This window comes from Pyxicephalus adspersus, chromosome 7 (assembly GCF_032062135.1).
Source record: "Pyxicephalus adspersus chromosome 7, UCB_Pads_2.0, whole genome shotgun sequence".
NCBI classification, from domain to species: Eukaryota; Metazoa; Chordata; class Amphibia; order Anura; family Pyxicephalidae; genus Pyxicephalus; species Pyxicephalus adspersus.
Window position 1 is genome coordinate 9,649,800 of NC_092864.1, and position 16,484 is coordinate 9,666,283.

General features: G+C 40.3%; 2 protein-coding genes across 2 annotated transcripts in view; one reads left to right on the forward strand and one right to left on the reverse strand.

The window, feature by feature from the left end:
- The window catches only part of CLCN7 (chloride voltage-gated channel 7), a 47,816-nt gene extending 42,879 nt beyond the window's left edge, over window positions 1–4,937 (forward strand). The window contains exons 24-25 of the mRNA XM_072417409.1: window positions 39–119; window positions 1,551–4,937. Coding sequence (XP_072273510.1) covers window positions 39–119; window positions 1,551–1,637 — 168 coding nt within the window. The 3' untranslated portion in view covers window positions 1,638–4,937. The remainder of the gene's footprint in view (window positions 1–38; window positions 120–1,550) is intronic.
- Window positions 4,938–6,302: 1,365 nt separating this feature from the next.
- PERCC1 (proline and glutamate rich with coiled coil 1) lies at window positions 6,303–7,610 on the reverse strand. The gene has a single exon (XM_072417410.1). The coding sequence runs from the start codon at window positions 7,584–7,586 to the stop codon at window positions 6,777–6,779; it is 810 nt and encodes a 269-aa protein (XP_072273511.1). The 5' UTR covers window positions 7,587–7,610; the 3' UTR covers window positions 6,303–6,776.
- Between the last annotated feature and the right edge of the window lie 8,874 nt (window positions 7,611–16,484).

Consider the following 16,484-nt stretch of genomic DNA (forward strand, 5'->3'; position numbering starts at 1 on the left):
TACATGTGCTCATATTCATATGTTTATGTAATTTACAGGAAGCATCATTACCGCGAGTCTTCAAGCTGTTCCGTGCACTCGGACTGAGGCATCTGGTTGTGGTGAACAGTCATAATCGAGTAAGCACACCATTTTTTATATGTGTTGCATTACAATTTTAGATTATTTTAGGGGAGGATGGCAAACTATTCCACCTATGAATTTCCAGCCTGTGTATGGACAGCTGGAATCCCATTGGTTAGTATGGACAGCCCATTTACCTTCTATTTGCTGCGAATGCATTTAATGAGATTGCAATGTCACAGTTATTCAACAAAGCACAAATGGCGGCCGCTTTAATCAGTTTATCAATAAGGGAAAGTTGCTTGAGGCACTTTAATTCAGTTCTATAAACAATAATACATTGTGAAATATGTTTAATAAATATAAGTAATGGAAGTACCTTCATCTGACTTTTACAATGCTTGTATGGAAGAGTCCAGCCTGGGACAGAAAGAAGCAGCACCAGGAAGCCAGTAAGCTGTGCAAGGAGTATGCTCATAGGAAGAGAGTGACAGAGCGATGAACATGTCAGTCTGCTGTTTGTTCTTTAATTGTCCAATCACAGGCTGGGGCAGCGAAAAGACCTGTATGTGTTACTTAACTTCAACAGAGATGTAGGAGGTCTCCTGTTCTACCAGTGTTGGTTTAATTGTGTTTTTATTTCTGGGCATGAGAAATTTTAAGTATTTTTCTACCTTTTGTTTTTTTTTTTTTTTTTTTTTTACCGCGAGTCTTCAAGCTGTTCCGTGCACTCGGACTGAGGCATCTGGTTGTGGTGAACAGTCATAATCGAGTAAGCACACCATTTTTTATATGTTTTCCATTACAATTTTAGATTATTTTAGGGGAGGATGGCAAACTATTCCAGCTATGAATTTCCAGCCTGTGTATGGACAGCTGGAATCCCATTGGTTAGTATGGACAGCCCATTTACCTTCTATTTGCTACGAATGCATTTAATGAGATTGCAATGTCACAGTTTTTCAACAAAGCACAAATGGCGGCCGCTTTAATCAGTTTATCAATAAGGGAAAGTTGCTTGAGGCACTTTAATTCAGTTCTGTAAACAATAATACATTGTGAAATATGTTTAATAAATACAAGTAATGGAAGTACCTTCATCTGCCTTTTACAATGCTTGTATGGAAGAGTCCAGCCTGGGACAGAAAGAAGCAGCACCAGGAAGCCAGTAAGCTGTGCAAGAAGTATGCTGATAGGAAGAGAGTGACAGAGCGATGAGCATGTCAGTCTGCTGTTTGTTCTTTCACTGTCCAATCACAGGCTGGGGCAGCGAAAAGACCTGTATGTGTTACTTAACTTCAACAGAGATGTAGGAGGTCTCCTGTTCTACCAGTGTTAGTTTAATTGTGTTTTTATTTCTGGCCTTCAAGAAATTTTAGGTATTTTTCTACCTTTTGTTTTTTATGTGCAATACTTTTCAATAATAAACAGAATTCTTTGCTTCCTCAATTACTAGAATCTTATTTTCTATCTTCTCTTACCTGCAGGTTGTTGGTTTGGTCACCAGGAAAGATCTTGCTCGATACCGGATTGGCAAAAACGGCCTGGAAGAGTTATGCTTGGCACAGACGTGAAACCGTCTTCTTCCCTCGTTCTAACCAAATCTATTTTCATCTCCTTTCCTTGGAACAGACGTTACCGGTTCTGTGAACTTGTGACGCTGCCAAACTTGAAGCCTCCTGGAGAATGTTCAAACTCTTGTGTGTGGCCAGGGAATACATGACAAGGCCTTTTTTGTCAGACCTCCTCTTCTTGGTTTACACTTCTGGCATCAAAGGACTTACATCCTGACCGTGTTATTACCCTAACATTGTTAGGGTAACAACATTTGTTGCAGGGACATTTTCCTGCTCTGATCCAGTGCAGGAACATTTCTTAGTGCAGAAATATAGTTTACTAGTGATATGTGGTGTGAGATTGCTATCTGCTTGTGCAGAAATATTCTGATCTAAACACTTAGTGTGGTCATTTTTTATATCCTGGAGCAGGACCCATCCTATCGGTAAATATAATAATACAAGCCAGTTTCAAAGAGTACCTGTTGCTTAAAAGAAGCAAACACCTGCAGACTTTTGCTACCCAGAGATCTAAGGTGGTTGGGTGTGCTGAAATGATCCAGCTTTATGGAATTCACCTCCTGTGTTGCTCATCATTAATTACCTGATAGGAATAGGAACTGTTGTAACAGAACTTATGTTGCATTGGTTCTCTCTCTATTGCCATAGAGTTGAGGTAGTCAGCTGACTAGATGAATGAGCAGGCTAAGGACACCCTAAAAACTAGTGACATGCATTATTTATTACCTGTACAGGCTGCTTCTCTGAGCTCATCGGGGCCATTTACTGCAGGCGCTTGTCGTTCATCATGTTTTGCATCTTCTTTAAAGCAACACTGACACTTTTGCCCATTCAGGACAAAGTAACCTTACCATCCCCAACAACCTTTTTATTATTAAGCCCCAGTGCAATCTTTTCTTCTTATGTCAAAATACAACCTGAGCATGTGATTTCTATTGTGCAGTGCCAGGGACAGGCACCCAAGCATTGTTAGCGGTGGATAAAGCTTTGACACCAGGAAACACTAAGTATTTTGTTTGTAACAGCAGCAGGTAAACCTTGGATAGGTGAATATAAAATGGCCAGGGTTGGGTCACTTGTTAGAAATGGCAATGTCTCTGACCTGCTATATTCAAGTTATATCCTTGGACTGAAATTGATTCTGATAACTGTTAAAATATTAACTGGGGAGCATTTTGTAAAAAATGAAGTGAACATATATTGATACCAGATCCATGGGCTCCCTCATATCTCCTCCCCAGTACAGTTTATTCATTGGGACAGCAGTTCCTTCTTTCTCATGTTCAGAAGCTGTCCCTCCTTGCATATCCATATTAGGTTTTGATCTTTTCATATATATTTTCTAATCATATTATGCTTGTAAAAATGTTTTAGGATTTGCACTGATACGGTGCTTCAATAATGCTTTATTAAACTTGTGATTTTTAACGTTTTAATTTTGAATGCAAACTCCCATGTTCCCGTGAGCGGCAGTGGTGGTTCTTGCAGTATGAATGGTACGTCATGGTTATATATAGATGGAATTTTGGTTTTCAAGCCAGATCATATCGTTCCTGATTACACTAGCATCACAAGTCATTGTGGCCTTGCTCTGGGCTTTATTTAGGTAGGTATTTTGGAGTGGACTTGGATGCTGTTGTTGCAGAAGGATACAGAGTGCTCAGATGTGAACATTTCCTTGCTGCTGCTGTGCTTAGCAGGCTCAGCCAGTCCAAGTTCCCTCAGGTTGATATCTTTGCTTTTAGACCTCATCCCAAGACACATAGTTACATTGGTTGAAAAAAGACCACAAGTCCATCAAGTGCAACCACTATAGAAATATACATATCCCAGATATAAAACCCTATGGACATAGATATAGAGGAAGGCAAAAAAAAAACCCTGGTACAATTTGTTCCAACAGGAAAAAAAAAATCCTGATCCCATGAGGCAATCAGATGTTCCCTGGATCAGCAGTCTCTGTTATCTTTACTTTTAAGCCTTAATCCCCAGTTATATTCTGTGCTTCTAGAAATCATCCAGCTTTTTCTTAAAGCAAGCTATAGAACTTGCTGAAACTACTTCCTGAGGGAGCCGATTCCACTTTATGACAGACCTTACAGTGAAGAATCCCTTCCTTATCCGGAGCTTAAACTTCTTTTCCTCCAGACGCAAAGATTGCCCTCTTGTCCTTTGTATTGCTCTTCTAGTGAATATTAAGGAAAAGAGTTCTCCATATGGACCATTTATATATTTATACAGGGTGATCATATCCCCCCTTAAACGTCCCTTCTCAAGGGAAAATAGATTCAGAGATTAGTAGTATACTACTACTTGTATATTACCAGGGCCCGCTGATTAAGATACCAGGAGGCTCCCGGGGAAATACATATGAAAGTCATCAGCGAATCCATGTTTAATATAGTCTTGGTTTAGCAAGCAATTCTTAGCATAAAACATCTGATGCTGGTTGCCCACCATCTGCAGTGATCTGTTCCAGCAGCCCTCGAGTCCTTACTGTGTCATGTGACATAGCAGCTGGTGCCTTTATGATTGGGCCCAGATGTGTAAAATGCATTGGGCATAGCATGGGCCTGGGGGTAAGGCACCTTATTATTATGACTAATAACTGAATAGACTTTGCTGAAAAAGAAAATTTTTTTGCTCACACTGTGTATAAATTATTCTATGGCTAACACTCGGTGCTGACACCTGCAGGCAGCTTGGGTAACCTAAAGCCTGACCCACCATCATATTCTGTACTACTGGGGCATACCCAAAAAGCACAACAGCGAAGAGGAAATTATTTGGCTTTCTTTGCATTTTGAGAAGGATGATATGAGTCTCCTCCAGCCAGATAGTGGAGTATTGTTTATCCCATTTTTTAGGTGGTGATGGATTTGCTTTATTAATCTCCCCCTTCGCAATACTTAACTTTTAAAGTAGTAGCAATTAGAAAAGTTTATAATTGTAATGATTGGAAAAGACACCAGGGGCTCTATATTCTATCTCTCTAGTCCAGGGGTGTCAAACTCAAATACACAGAGGGCCGAAATGAAAACTCCAAGTCGGGGGCCAAACTTGAAATGTATTTAAAAAATAGGAAGTAATTCCTTCGAATTAAATATAAAACATTTTTTTATGGAAACAAAGAGGTATTGCTTAACATGCAACCTGGAACAAGAAAAAACTTGGCAATGCAATGTAAGCACTAATTGGCCCCTGGCTACAGTTTTTGGATATATTTGAAAAAAGATGGTATGAATGTTATTAATCAGTTGACACCAAGAAATAAAATTAATGTTACACATGTATAAATTATGTGCTCATATCTGATATCTTCAAAACTTTTTGTAAAGTTATTTACAAAAGAGACAGAAAAGAGTGACATATATTTTTGATGATTTAACACATTTCACACAAATGATTACCTTCTACTTTGTTTTGTTTCCTGCAGATCTGAGTAACTTTATTTCTCCTGCTGTGAGCTAGGTATAGCGACCGGTCTCAGAGGAGAAACAGAAGACAAATGATGCTGGGACCTCAATTCCCAGCATTACTTGTGTCTATAGAACTGCCAAATGCAGAGCCGCATAAGCAGACAGCTGTTCCATAGACGCGATTGATGCCAGGACTGCAGTTACTTGCGTCTTTAGAACTCTGTGGACTCCAGTGATGCTGTGAGTTGCAGTAGTGGCATCACTCGCTGGCGGGCCAGATGCCATTCATTTTCCCATTTCCTCGGGGGTCCAAATGACCCCTTCTAAAGTTCTTATAAACAATGACTCGTTCTGCCATCTAGTGACCATACTCAAAATTGCATAGCTGTCACAATAGGAAATTCTAGCTGCGTAAGTGAAAGTTATGAACAAATCTAGAGCGAACTGATGTGAATAATTTAAAAATGGAGCCCTTGTTTCAGCTATATTTATTTTATGTTGCAAAGACATGGAGTGGTGGCCAAAATCTGTATGGATAGATCTGTGAAGTGTAAATACGTCTGTCACTTTTTATTGTTCTGTGACTGTGTTCGGAAGATTTCACCTCACTGCCTGTCCTTGTGACAGGAAGCAGTTGTCACTGGAATAGGGAGACTTTTGTCTGCGCGGGAAAGAGGTGAAATCTTTGCAGCAGTGTCACAGACTGTAGTATAAACCTGACACAGATGGTATCCCTTCCCACTGCAAAACTATATAAAAATGTGGAATTGTGCTAACTGTCTTTATTGGGTGACCATTTTTGCAGTAGGGATATGTTGAAGCGCATTTTTTAAAAAAAAATCTGCATTTTTCTCATTTAAATTGGATGGATTTGGGGGCCTTTCAAATGTTGTTAAATTGCACACCACACTGCTTTCCTTTTCCATCATGCAATCCCTAAAAAATGCAAACTATATTATCCTCTGACACCTGAACACATCAGGACAGACGAAACAGCTCCAGGGAGAAGCAAGGACCACACTCCTTCACCAAGTGACCACTAGCTATATATGCCAAATACTGCGGATCCCAACAGGGTTATCACATTGTGTCGGTGTGTGTGTATGTGCGGGTATATGAGAACTAGGCACACAAGATGTGAGAGTTGTCATTTTACTTAAAATGAAATTATTGTGTAGTATCATCTGATCTGTCTAATACATTGCTGCTGTTTCTTAAATCCTTTTAATAAACCACTCAGCATGCACACGATTCTCATGTTGCATCAGCTCAGTTTAGGGTTCTGTTGCATTGTTTTTGTTCACCTAAAGTGGCTTTGTATTGTATAAGTCTTTGGCAATGCAGATCCCATGTATGGCAGGTCAGTAAAAGTTCAACTAGATCAAAGGCAAGTGTCCATGAATTCCAAATATTATCAGACTAATACTATGGGCACAAGTCCATACCTGCAGACACGGGGTTTATTTTTGCCCCTGTAGATGTGACGTTAACTGCTGCTGTGCAGGCAGGGGAGGCAAACCTCAAATGCCCACAGCTTTGGCCATATCACAAATCATAAAGGGCAACCACAAGGCCCAAGGTGGCTTTTTGCTTTTGGAACCCTGATCTGCCTTAGCTGCATGCAAAAAGGGTCACCGTCCTCTCCCATTCACTTGAATGAGGCTGCAGCTCACCACACACTTGAAATGGCTCTTCTCACAACAACTAATGCCATGACCTATCGACTAAATTCTCCCAAGAGGTCTCTTGGAGCTCCATGAAGTTCATTATGAGCATCGGATGTCCAGTTCTCTAGGAGGTCACTGAAATCTGGGGTATTGGTGTTTAAAATGCACGTCGTATCTGGAGATGGCTCTTTCCAAAATGAAAGTGGCAACAACCTTCTATGCATGGGCACAATATGTGCGTACTTCCTGTCTAGTCTTTGTAGCCGTCCATCCTTGGTCATGATTGATTTCTGCTTTAAATACTTACGAAGGCCAAAGTCAAACAGTTCAGAGAGGGGCCCCAGTTTTTTAGGATCTTCTTTCGTGTAGATGGTTTTTAATATTTTTTCATCAAACTCAACAGGAGGAGTGAGTGGGTTGAATAAGTCCTCCTTTTCGTGGTCTTTATTTTGAGCTATCCTCATCAGATCATGGTAATACATCTCCTGGCCTCCTGACAGTCGAGGGGAGAAGTAGTCTTCATAGATATTGCAAGAATCTGGGTCTTCGTCCTTTGTTTTCTGCCCGAAATATCTCTGAATGTCGGAGCTAATGAGTTCGGAAAAATTCAAAAGCTGTTTGGTCATCTCTGTGCTGTCCTCGGGGGTTGGAATCTGGTCATCGGAGACATGAGTTGGCCTAAAGGACATTGGTTCTCCATCTGACAAATCATCCATCTCCTCTTCCTCAAGGATTTCTTCTTCCTCTTCAGAAGAATCCTGGAAGTCCACATCCTGAGTCAGATCTGGGAGTAAGTAAGGATTCTGAAAGGATGAGGGGAATTTGAGCTCGGAGAGGTTGCGTATCACGCCGGTTGCCATTGTTTATGGAATCTGCAAAAGACAGAATGCCAATTATTATAATGTTCCATGTAATATATGTAATAAATGTTCCAATTAATATATGTTCCAAAAAATGAAACAATTTTACCTATATCTGTTTTTATTGAGTCTGATAACATGGGGGAACCCTGAAAATATCTTTCAGGTCTTCAGGGACCCCCTGCTATATTTACTATATCCACAGCTCACAGTATATTAGTGTGGTGGTCAGTGGGAAGAATTCCTCTTACAATGCTGGCCATTGGGAAGAAAATCACCCTTACAAATGGCCAAAAAGTTCTTTGGTGTGCAGTAAATTGTCCAAATTGCTTCTCTCTCGGTCCCTCTCTCTCTTTTATATATATATATAGACTTTTAATAAGGTAAAAAAAAGCTACCTTATATTCAAAAAAATATAAATAAATATATAAATAACTAAATATTGAAATTATTGACATAGCCTCCTTCCTTTTCTATATATAAAATGCAAAGTGAAGAGTTGTATAATTTGTATTTACAGCTGTACACAGCAGACATTTGTTTGTACCCGGTTTGAAAATGCAATGTAGGTTTACACAAAACATGTAACACTGTAACTGCTGATAAGAATATAATATATATGCCTGGGAGAAATTTTGTACTTTTGTTTTGCTTGTAATTTTTTACAACCTGCAATAATGCAAATTGTATTTGTGTATATTATAATGTGTGTGTGTGTGTGTGTTTTTTTTAACCAGACTAATTTAAAAATAAAAAAGAAGGATGTAATAGAAAATGCAGCGCTCACCTCAATGGTAAGCTTGGCTCTCGTCCCCAGCTTTTGCTTCCACTGAGCTTTGGATAAAGTATTTATAGGGGAAGCTGAAGCTGACAGGTTGACAAATATTTGATAGGAGTATTGTAACATTATACTGGGCAAACACAGCAGGGATTTGCTTTAGCACCCAGCAACCAGCTAGCGAGAGGAAGAGAACAAATTAGAGGCGGATGGCGAGTTTTAACTTAATGGTCAATTTGCCAGGGGATTCTCGAGTGCTGTACCTGGGGGTTCTGCTATTAAGCTTTTCTCCCCAGCTGCCTGCCTGTCCCTGACACTTGGACCTGGGTCCCTTATCACCAGCAGTCATCTCAGGCCCTGGTCTCCTCTGACTGATAAGCTGGAAAATTACATTTCATGCTATTTTGACTTCTGGAGTAGAGATCTTTTAAAGGACACAATGCCTGACAAACAGTCAATATTGACTCAGACACTTTGTTAGTCAGGTGGAAAAAAAAATGGAATAGACTGGCCAGCAAACAAGCTTGTGATTGACTGTGAGGAACTGGGGAAACATTATATATAAACTTTTATTAATATTATTATTAGTATTATTTTTTATTTTTAAAAAGCTAAATGTTTGGATTCATTTTGCTCAGTTAGAAAAACTCTCACAGAAATGTAAAGCTGAAAATTTTAAATATACAAAAATATTAGAATTATTAATATTAATAATAAACATGATTTATATAGCGCCAACATATTATGCAGCGCTGTACATTAAATAGGGATTGCAAATGACAGACCAATACAGACCGTGATACAGGAGGAGAGAACCCTGCCCCGAACAGCTTACAATCCAGTAGAATATAGAGAATAATAAAAATATATAATATCCAGAAAAATTGATTAGAAAAAGAACAAAAGGGTAAGCTAGTTTTTGAAATTGCCAAAAATGTTTTGCCGGCTGATTTTCAAAATCATGAATCACACGAAAGAGTTTGATGCACCCAATTTTACCCTGAAATAAATACAAATTGTTGCTATGACTCATTTATATGTACGTAAAAAAAAAAATTAAAAGCCATCGAAAACTCCAAAAACATATCCCAGTTTAAGCCTAAACCAAAAATTATTTCTGCAAAGTTTTTTAATGATCAAATCTGCATCTGTGAAAGAAATGACAGAGAATAACCCTAATATATTGTTTGACCTAACCCTTAAATCTGACCCTTCATCTACACCTTGCCCTGAGTTTACCATTAAAGGTAACCTGTGGGAGTAGAAATAGGAAAAGTCCAAGCTGACATGGTCCACTTCCTTTAAAATATAGTGAGCAATGGAATCCCTGATACTTCTATGGCTCAGGTTAACAGAACCAAAGACCTTACAACTTACAGCAGGCCCATCAGTAGGTTTCCTGGTGTTCATGTATCAAGTTCCAGAATTGGCATATTAATATAAAACATAGTCCTCAAGCTTTAGGTACAAGCAAAATTTTGGAAGAATGCAGGCATTGGTCTCTTAGATTGTAAGCTCTTCAGGGGAGGGTCCTCTCTTCCTCCTGTGCCACTGTCTGTATTTGTCTGTCATTTGTAACCCCTATTTAATGTACACCGCTGCATAATATGTTGGCGCTATATAAATTTCTCTTCAATAATATTCAGTCTGCTGTAGATTGCAATAAGCATTTCCACAGTCTTCTCTCCCCAATGGTCCTAGGACCATCACACCTTTGTTAGTTAGTTGGACATCTTTTTCCAAGCCTATAGGTGTTGGGTTTGCTCCTCGCCCTTTATGGCTATAAAAGTCTTTATTCTGCTGGAAAGACTTTTTACAAGTATGTCTGTAAGAATTTGTGCCCAGTCAACCCAAAGAAAAGTTCTGATGTTGGATAAGAAAACCAGATTCACTATCGGGGTTCCAAATTATCCCAATTGTCCTCGGTAAGGTTGAGGTCAAGGCTTTGTGTAGGACACTCTGGTTTCTTTACACCAGTGGCCATGATGCCAGGGTATCCTGAGCCTCCAATGTCTCCAGAGAACGTAGACTGCGGCTCTAGCCGGTGCGCCCCCCAAGCGTTGTCCTTCCTCTGACCCCGCTGGTGGGTGCACTGACTAGAGCCGCGGGGGTTGGGGACCTCTGCTTTACACCACATTCATCAAACCATGACCATGGATTTGGCATAGTCCCCAGGGGCACAGTTATGATGGAACAGATAGGGGCCTTCACCATATGGTGACCGCAATTATTCAAAATGTCTTTGTTGTTTTATTGCAATACCCTTCTCTGGAAACCCCTGAGGAAGTCTGGATACTGGTTATGTGGTGTATCAGATTGACATGGAGGGGTCTTTTATATTTAGGTTCCTAAAGTATATTTAAATCTTAAAATGAAAGTGGAACAATGATCTAACCCAACTTTAATTGTCAAAAATCAACAGATAAACCCACATTGAAGCAGAAAGAGGATGGTTACCATCAATGGTAAATGAGTCTTTGATGTGTGGTCTGTTGCTGATGCACCAGCTACACTTTCTATGCTGCTTTGGGCCTGATGGACAAATTGGGCACTTGGGCCTGATGGACAAATTGGAACAGAATCGAATCTCTTGATTTTCTTGGTGGCGAAAAGCATGAGCGTGGGAAGGTTCATGATGGGACTTGTATATCAAATATTTTTTTGATCTGGAAAAATATTTGAAATCAATGGTGTGCTATCCGTGTTCCAAACCTGCAAACGATGGTCCTTAAGAACCAGTGCTGTGGTGTGGGCACCTTGCCAACCAGTGGGAGCCGCAGATCTGAACTTGCTCCAAATGTCCTCCATTTGAGGTTTAGGTGCATCAAATAACGAACAGGATAGATTTCTGAGATGTAAATATTGACCTCCCAGGAATCTGGCCTCCCGTAATTCTTGGTGCTATCATTCACTCAATTTGGTTTATTCACGCTCTGATCAGAATAGAGTCGAGCACACAGCAAATGTTCATAAAAAAGCAACTCTGACATGAAAAAGAATTCTGCAATCGGATTTGGAAATAGGTTTTCCTAGCGAATCCAAATTCTTGTTGAATCTCATTTTGGTGGGCCATTAAAGAACAATGATTCCCCCTTTCACAGGTGAAAAGTAGCCAACATTTTAACACGATACATGGGGAAAGTTTCGTTCATCCATTAGCATTAGTTGAAATTGTGGAAACATCAAGTTTATGGTTAATAATGCTTTTAGTCAACAATTCCACGAACTGATAAGATGCCCTAAAAATGTAACAATATATCGCATTTTATCTCTGCTGGAACATTGACGTTTCAATATTGACAGTCCGGACACGTGGCTCTGTTCACAGTCACCAGGGAACGCTCAGAAATCTGAGATTGTAAGGTGCACAGTGCCTGGAATGTTTTGTTTTTGTTTCCTCTGTATTTGTAATATTATTATTGTTAGTATATTTATATAGCACCAACATATTACACAATGCTGTACAATAAATAGGGGCTGCAAATGACAGACAGATACAAATAGTGACACAGGAGAAGGAAAGGACCCTGTCCCGAAGAGCTTACAATATAAGAGGTACTGCTATATATACACACAGGTTGACATTCAAAAATCTGGCAACCTCCAGACCTGAAGAGTGCCAGGTTTTTTAAAATTCCAGGTAACCGTTAAACTTGGCTACAATTTATGCCACAGACTTCCAGGCAGTGGCAACACAGTACACTGCATCCCTGATGGTAAATTCTTTTATGAACCTCTGTACTGGGGTACCTGAGTTAACTGAACTCGCTAGGCACCTCATGAACAGGGATCGATACGTACACTTCATTGAACATACAAAACCATTGGCCTGCAGTTGAATTAATAGGGATGAGCGAGCGAGGTTTTAAAATTAAATCTCGCAGTGAATCGGAACGTTCTCGCTTACTGAACATGTAAGCGAGATAAGCCTGTGTAAATTCAGCCGTCCAGATCGAATTTTTTGGGCCCTGTAGTATTTGTTCTTGCCTAAAGATTCTCTATCCAAGAACACAGGAGTACCACAGCTGTACTCATCATGAATGAATGCAGCTGTGGGAATCCTGTAATGATTTCCTCGATCTTCCAAAGGGTCAGCGAAATTTCAGCGAACTAAAATAGGAAGTTTGAGGAAATTTTCAAGAGACTTTCAGAGACATTCTTGCTCATCCCTGTTAGTGATGTGCAGTTGGGTGGGCGGTAGATGATAAAAACATTATCTTTCACTAGAAGATCAGCTTTTGGATGTGCCGAACGATTGTCTAAAAGAGAAATTGTCTAAATGAGAAGTATCTTACATTTTGGGTCTAGTCCAACCGAGTTACAGTGAGCCCTAGCCTCAGGAACCAAATATCTTTTGTTGGCACATTCTTGTTGGCACGGTAATGGACAGGAAACTGTGTCTTTCCCTTGAACGCCCTCGGACGTAAACTTTTCCAAATAACAAGCAACTTCTATAGGTATCTGCAGCATTAGAGCAGCACATTACTGTGACACAATCTTTTGAAGCTTTAAATTCTGATGGTAATTCAGCATCCTCAGTTGTCAAGAGTTTTTTTTGGCGTACATCTCCAAAACAAGGGAGTCTCGTCAACACTGAACACTTGTTCAGGACATAAAGAGGAACTAAACCCAAAACTGCCAAAAAAAACAAAAAAAATACACTTAACTTCAATCCTGCAGGGCAGTCCGATCCCTTTGGGGGTATCGTGCAAAAAACCTGCGCTCCAGGCGCCGCCGTCTTCTCTACTTCTTCCTACGTTACCCTACCCAGACGCGAGATTGAGTGACATAGGATAAAAAAAAAAAGCATTTGCTGGTCTTACTGTGCATGCGTGAGATCGCAAATTTTTGTTTTCGCGAAAAAAGGCTCCTTCTGCGCATGCCCTAGAAGCTCAGGCATGCGCAGAAGGAGAGCCCAAGAGCCTCCTGGGATGCGTGACGTAGGTATCGTGGGAAGCTTCGTGCTCCCATTCATTCTCAACTGCTTTTTGTCTACCCTTTTATGTAAAGTGAAAATTGGGAGTTTAGGTACGCCTTAAATGTTCATCACTAACTTTGCAAATTCGTTCACATCTGCATTAGCCACATCTTTGTCTGATGAATGTTTTTCACCACACACTGCACAAAACTAGAAGCCATGTCGCGACTTAAAATGATGCAAACAACCTTCTGAATATTCACACGTGTTGCAATCCCAGCTCTTCATGAAACTCTTTGGCTTTTTCCTTTAATAAATCACCGGACATTTCCACACCTTCACTTACATGAAGATTAAACCAAGTTATGAGAACTTGGTCCAGTTCCAAACTTTTTCCCTCCGTCTGACTGTTTTGATCCACTGTCAGAAAAAAACTTTAGCAGTTTTTCTTTCTGTTTTTTTATATCATCCACTGTTGAAGAGCCAATGTTGTATGTTTCACAAATGGTTCGCACAGACACGCCGCTATCAAGTCTTTCTAACTTTTCCACTTCCTCTGCGATCCATAACACACAATGTTTGCGTTTTACACCTCTTTTCTTTGCTGGATCCATAATGCATACAGCAGCAAATAAATGAGAAGGAAAGCACGTGCAAGCAAGACCTAACAGCTGTTTCTGGAGTACAGCAGCATCAAAACATAAACGGCGCCTCCAGAAAACAGTATAAAATTGAAAATGTGCTCCGAAATCCATGCCGGAAAACTGAAGGAACCAGATTTTCCGGTTATTCGAATATGTACCTGTGTGTGTATATATATATATATATATATATATATATATATATATATGTACATTTTCTGTATGCAAAGAATGGCAAGCACAGAAAAATACCTGTTGATCTACCAAAAATCAAGCAACCTCCTAACCCCTAGTAGTCAGCTGACAACACTGCCTCTGCTGCACCAATATTCCGGGCTTGTGTTGTCAGCTCCATCCCTTTGCCTTCTGCTGAGCTTAACAACTCCCCATCACTATTACATAAATGGGGAAGTTTGCACTGCTTGGGATTTCATTGCAGTGTCACCTCAAACAGGAATTTAGAAGCTCACTGGATTTCTCAACAGATCTACAGGCAATTTTCTCTTCTTGCTCCATTTTTATTGTCACAATATTACATACTTTTATTATTTGCCCAGATATGGCTCCATCAGTTATACAACTTCTACATTCTCTCTTTTTTTTTCTTTTTCTCTCTTCTCTGACTATTCGTGTGTTGTCTTGTCTTATCTCCTCCTTACATCCAATTGGATATAATGGCATATAATAAGATATCATTCTCTTTCCAGAGATCATGAGAATTTTATCTTTTTAGAAACTCCAATCAGTCAGAGCCCAAACAGGAGAACTGAGGCTGTTATATCACTATTACCCCTTGGGGATAGGATGGTGGTGCTTGGGTCATGGGTGCATGGGACCCGGGCAAGGGACACACCTGGAAATGTTGGACTCTGCACCCGGTGTATTTCCAAATGAAGACACCACGGGACTGGTATTGCCGCTGTTCTTTTACAAGGGAACTTTTTAAATTTTTTCTAAGAATTATAAACCAAAATTGTTTGAAATTTTATTTTTGCATTAACCATGCAAGGCGAAATGAGATCAATCTGACCTTACCGGCATTACCTGCTGGAGCTTCACTATACACCTCTGCTGTACTTCCAGGTATAGTTGGGGAGGAGCATGTGGATTATTCTTCTTCCATCTGACGGTGCTAATTCTTGGTAATTGGCACCCAATGTTGTCCTATAATGGCGGAGGGGCAAGCTTTAAGTGTGTGTAAGCCCTAAAGGGTAAGTTGGACTTTATATGGGTCTTCTCTTCTTTTCCAAAGGCCAAACAGTGATACGTGAGCACAAGATAGGTTAGTATGTGCAGAACATCCATACCTGGATGGACAGAAATACAAACCCAGCGGTAGTAGCTGTTCCCTGCCATATATCAGCTTGATGGAAGTCATTGGATTTGATTATTTGCATCCATCACCCACCCAAAGAAGCTCCTCCATGGGTAAGTATGTGGCTATGGTAGGTAAAAATTCAATTGTACATATGAGACCAATATATGAACCTGTAGATGGGGTTCGGTGGCTCATCTGTTTGCCTGTGCCGTTCCATCTCTCCGAGCACATAGCCAGCAGCAGCCGAGCATATGTTGTAGCATCTGCCACATACCTCGCACCATGTTCTTCCCTTATCAATCCATCCCCATGGAGGTCAGCAGGGACCAGCTCATATTCTGCTGGTTGCCCAGAGATTTTTAACATGAGATGCTACAGTGGCATTATTAATACACTGCCCCCCTCTTCCACCCCCACCGGCTCCTGGTCGCCCGAGCATTGATTGCACCGGGTAAAAATCAATAGCTACAATATGTTTGCACTTAGGAGAGCGACAATGAATTACACAAGCCATTAGGCACACAAGGGCTGCTGTTTAGCCTCAGCCATTAGATAGGCATTAACTAAACTTTCATACAGTTTGCCTTTGCGATAACAGATAAACTATCACCGTTTTATCCGCCTAGGGATTGGATTCGCGGCATCTTCTGCCGTTGCCAACTCATCTTTCAATCCACGTCATGGTGAAATCATATTCAATATTCCCGATAGATTTACTCAATGATCATGATTTATTATTTTATCAGAATGTTTCCTATTGTTATACACAGCATGGCCCAAAAATAAAAGTCACACAGTCTTATATTCCATTGGGCGGCTTTTATCTTTGGTTACGGCACACATTCACCATGGTTTCATAATCTTATACAATGTCAAAATGGCGGTGTAAAGTCTTCTCCTGCTCATCCCAAAGATTCTCCATGGGGTTCAGGTCTGGACTCTGTGGTGGCCAATCCATGAGTGACAATGATGTCTCATGCTCTCTGAACTACACATTCACAATTTCAGCCCGATGAATCCTGGCATTGTCCTCTTGGAATATGAAGTGCCATCAGGGGAGAAAAATCCATTGATGGGAAATCCCGGTCATTCAGTATATTCAGGGAGTCAGCTGACCTATATTTTGTGTACATAACATTGCAAATCCTGGACCTGAAAAACTCAAGCAACTCCAGATCATAACCCTGCCCCCACAGGCACCCCAAATCATAACACTGCCCCCAGAGGCACCCCAAATCATAAC

Excerpts from the sequence above, each read along its gene's own strand:
- PERCC1 (XM_072417410.1), bottom strand. The coding sequence starts at position 7,586 with ATGGCAACCGGCGTGATACGCAACCTCTCCGAGCTCAAATTCCCCTCA.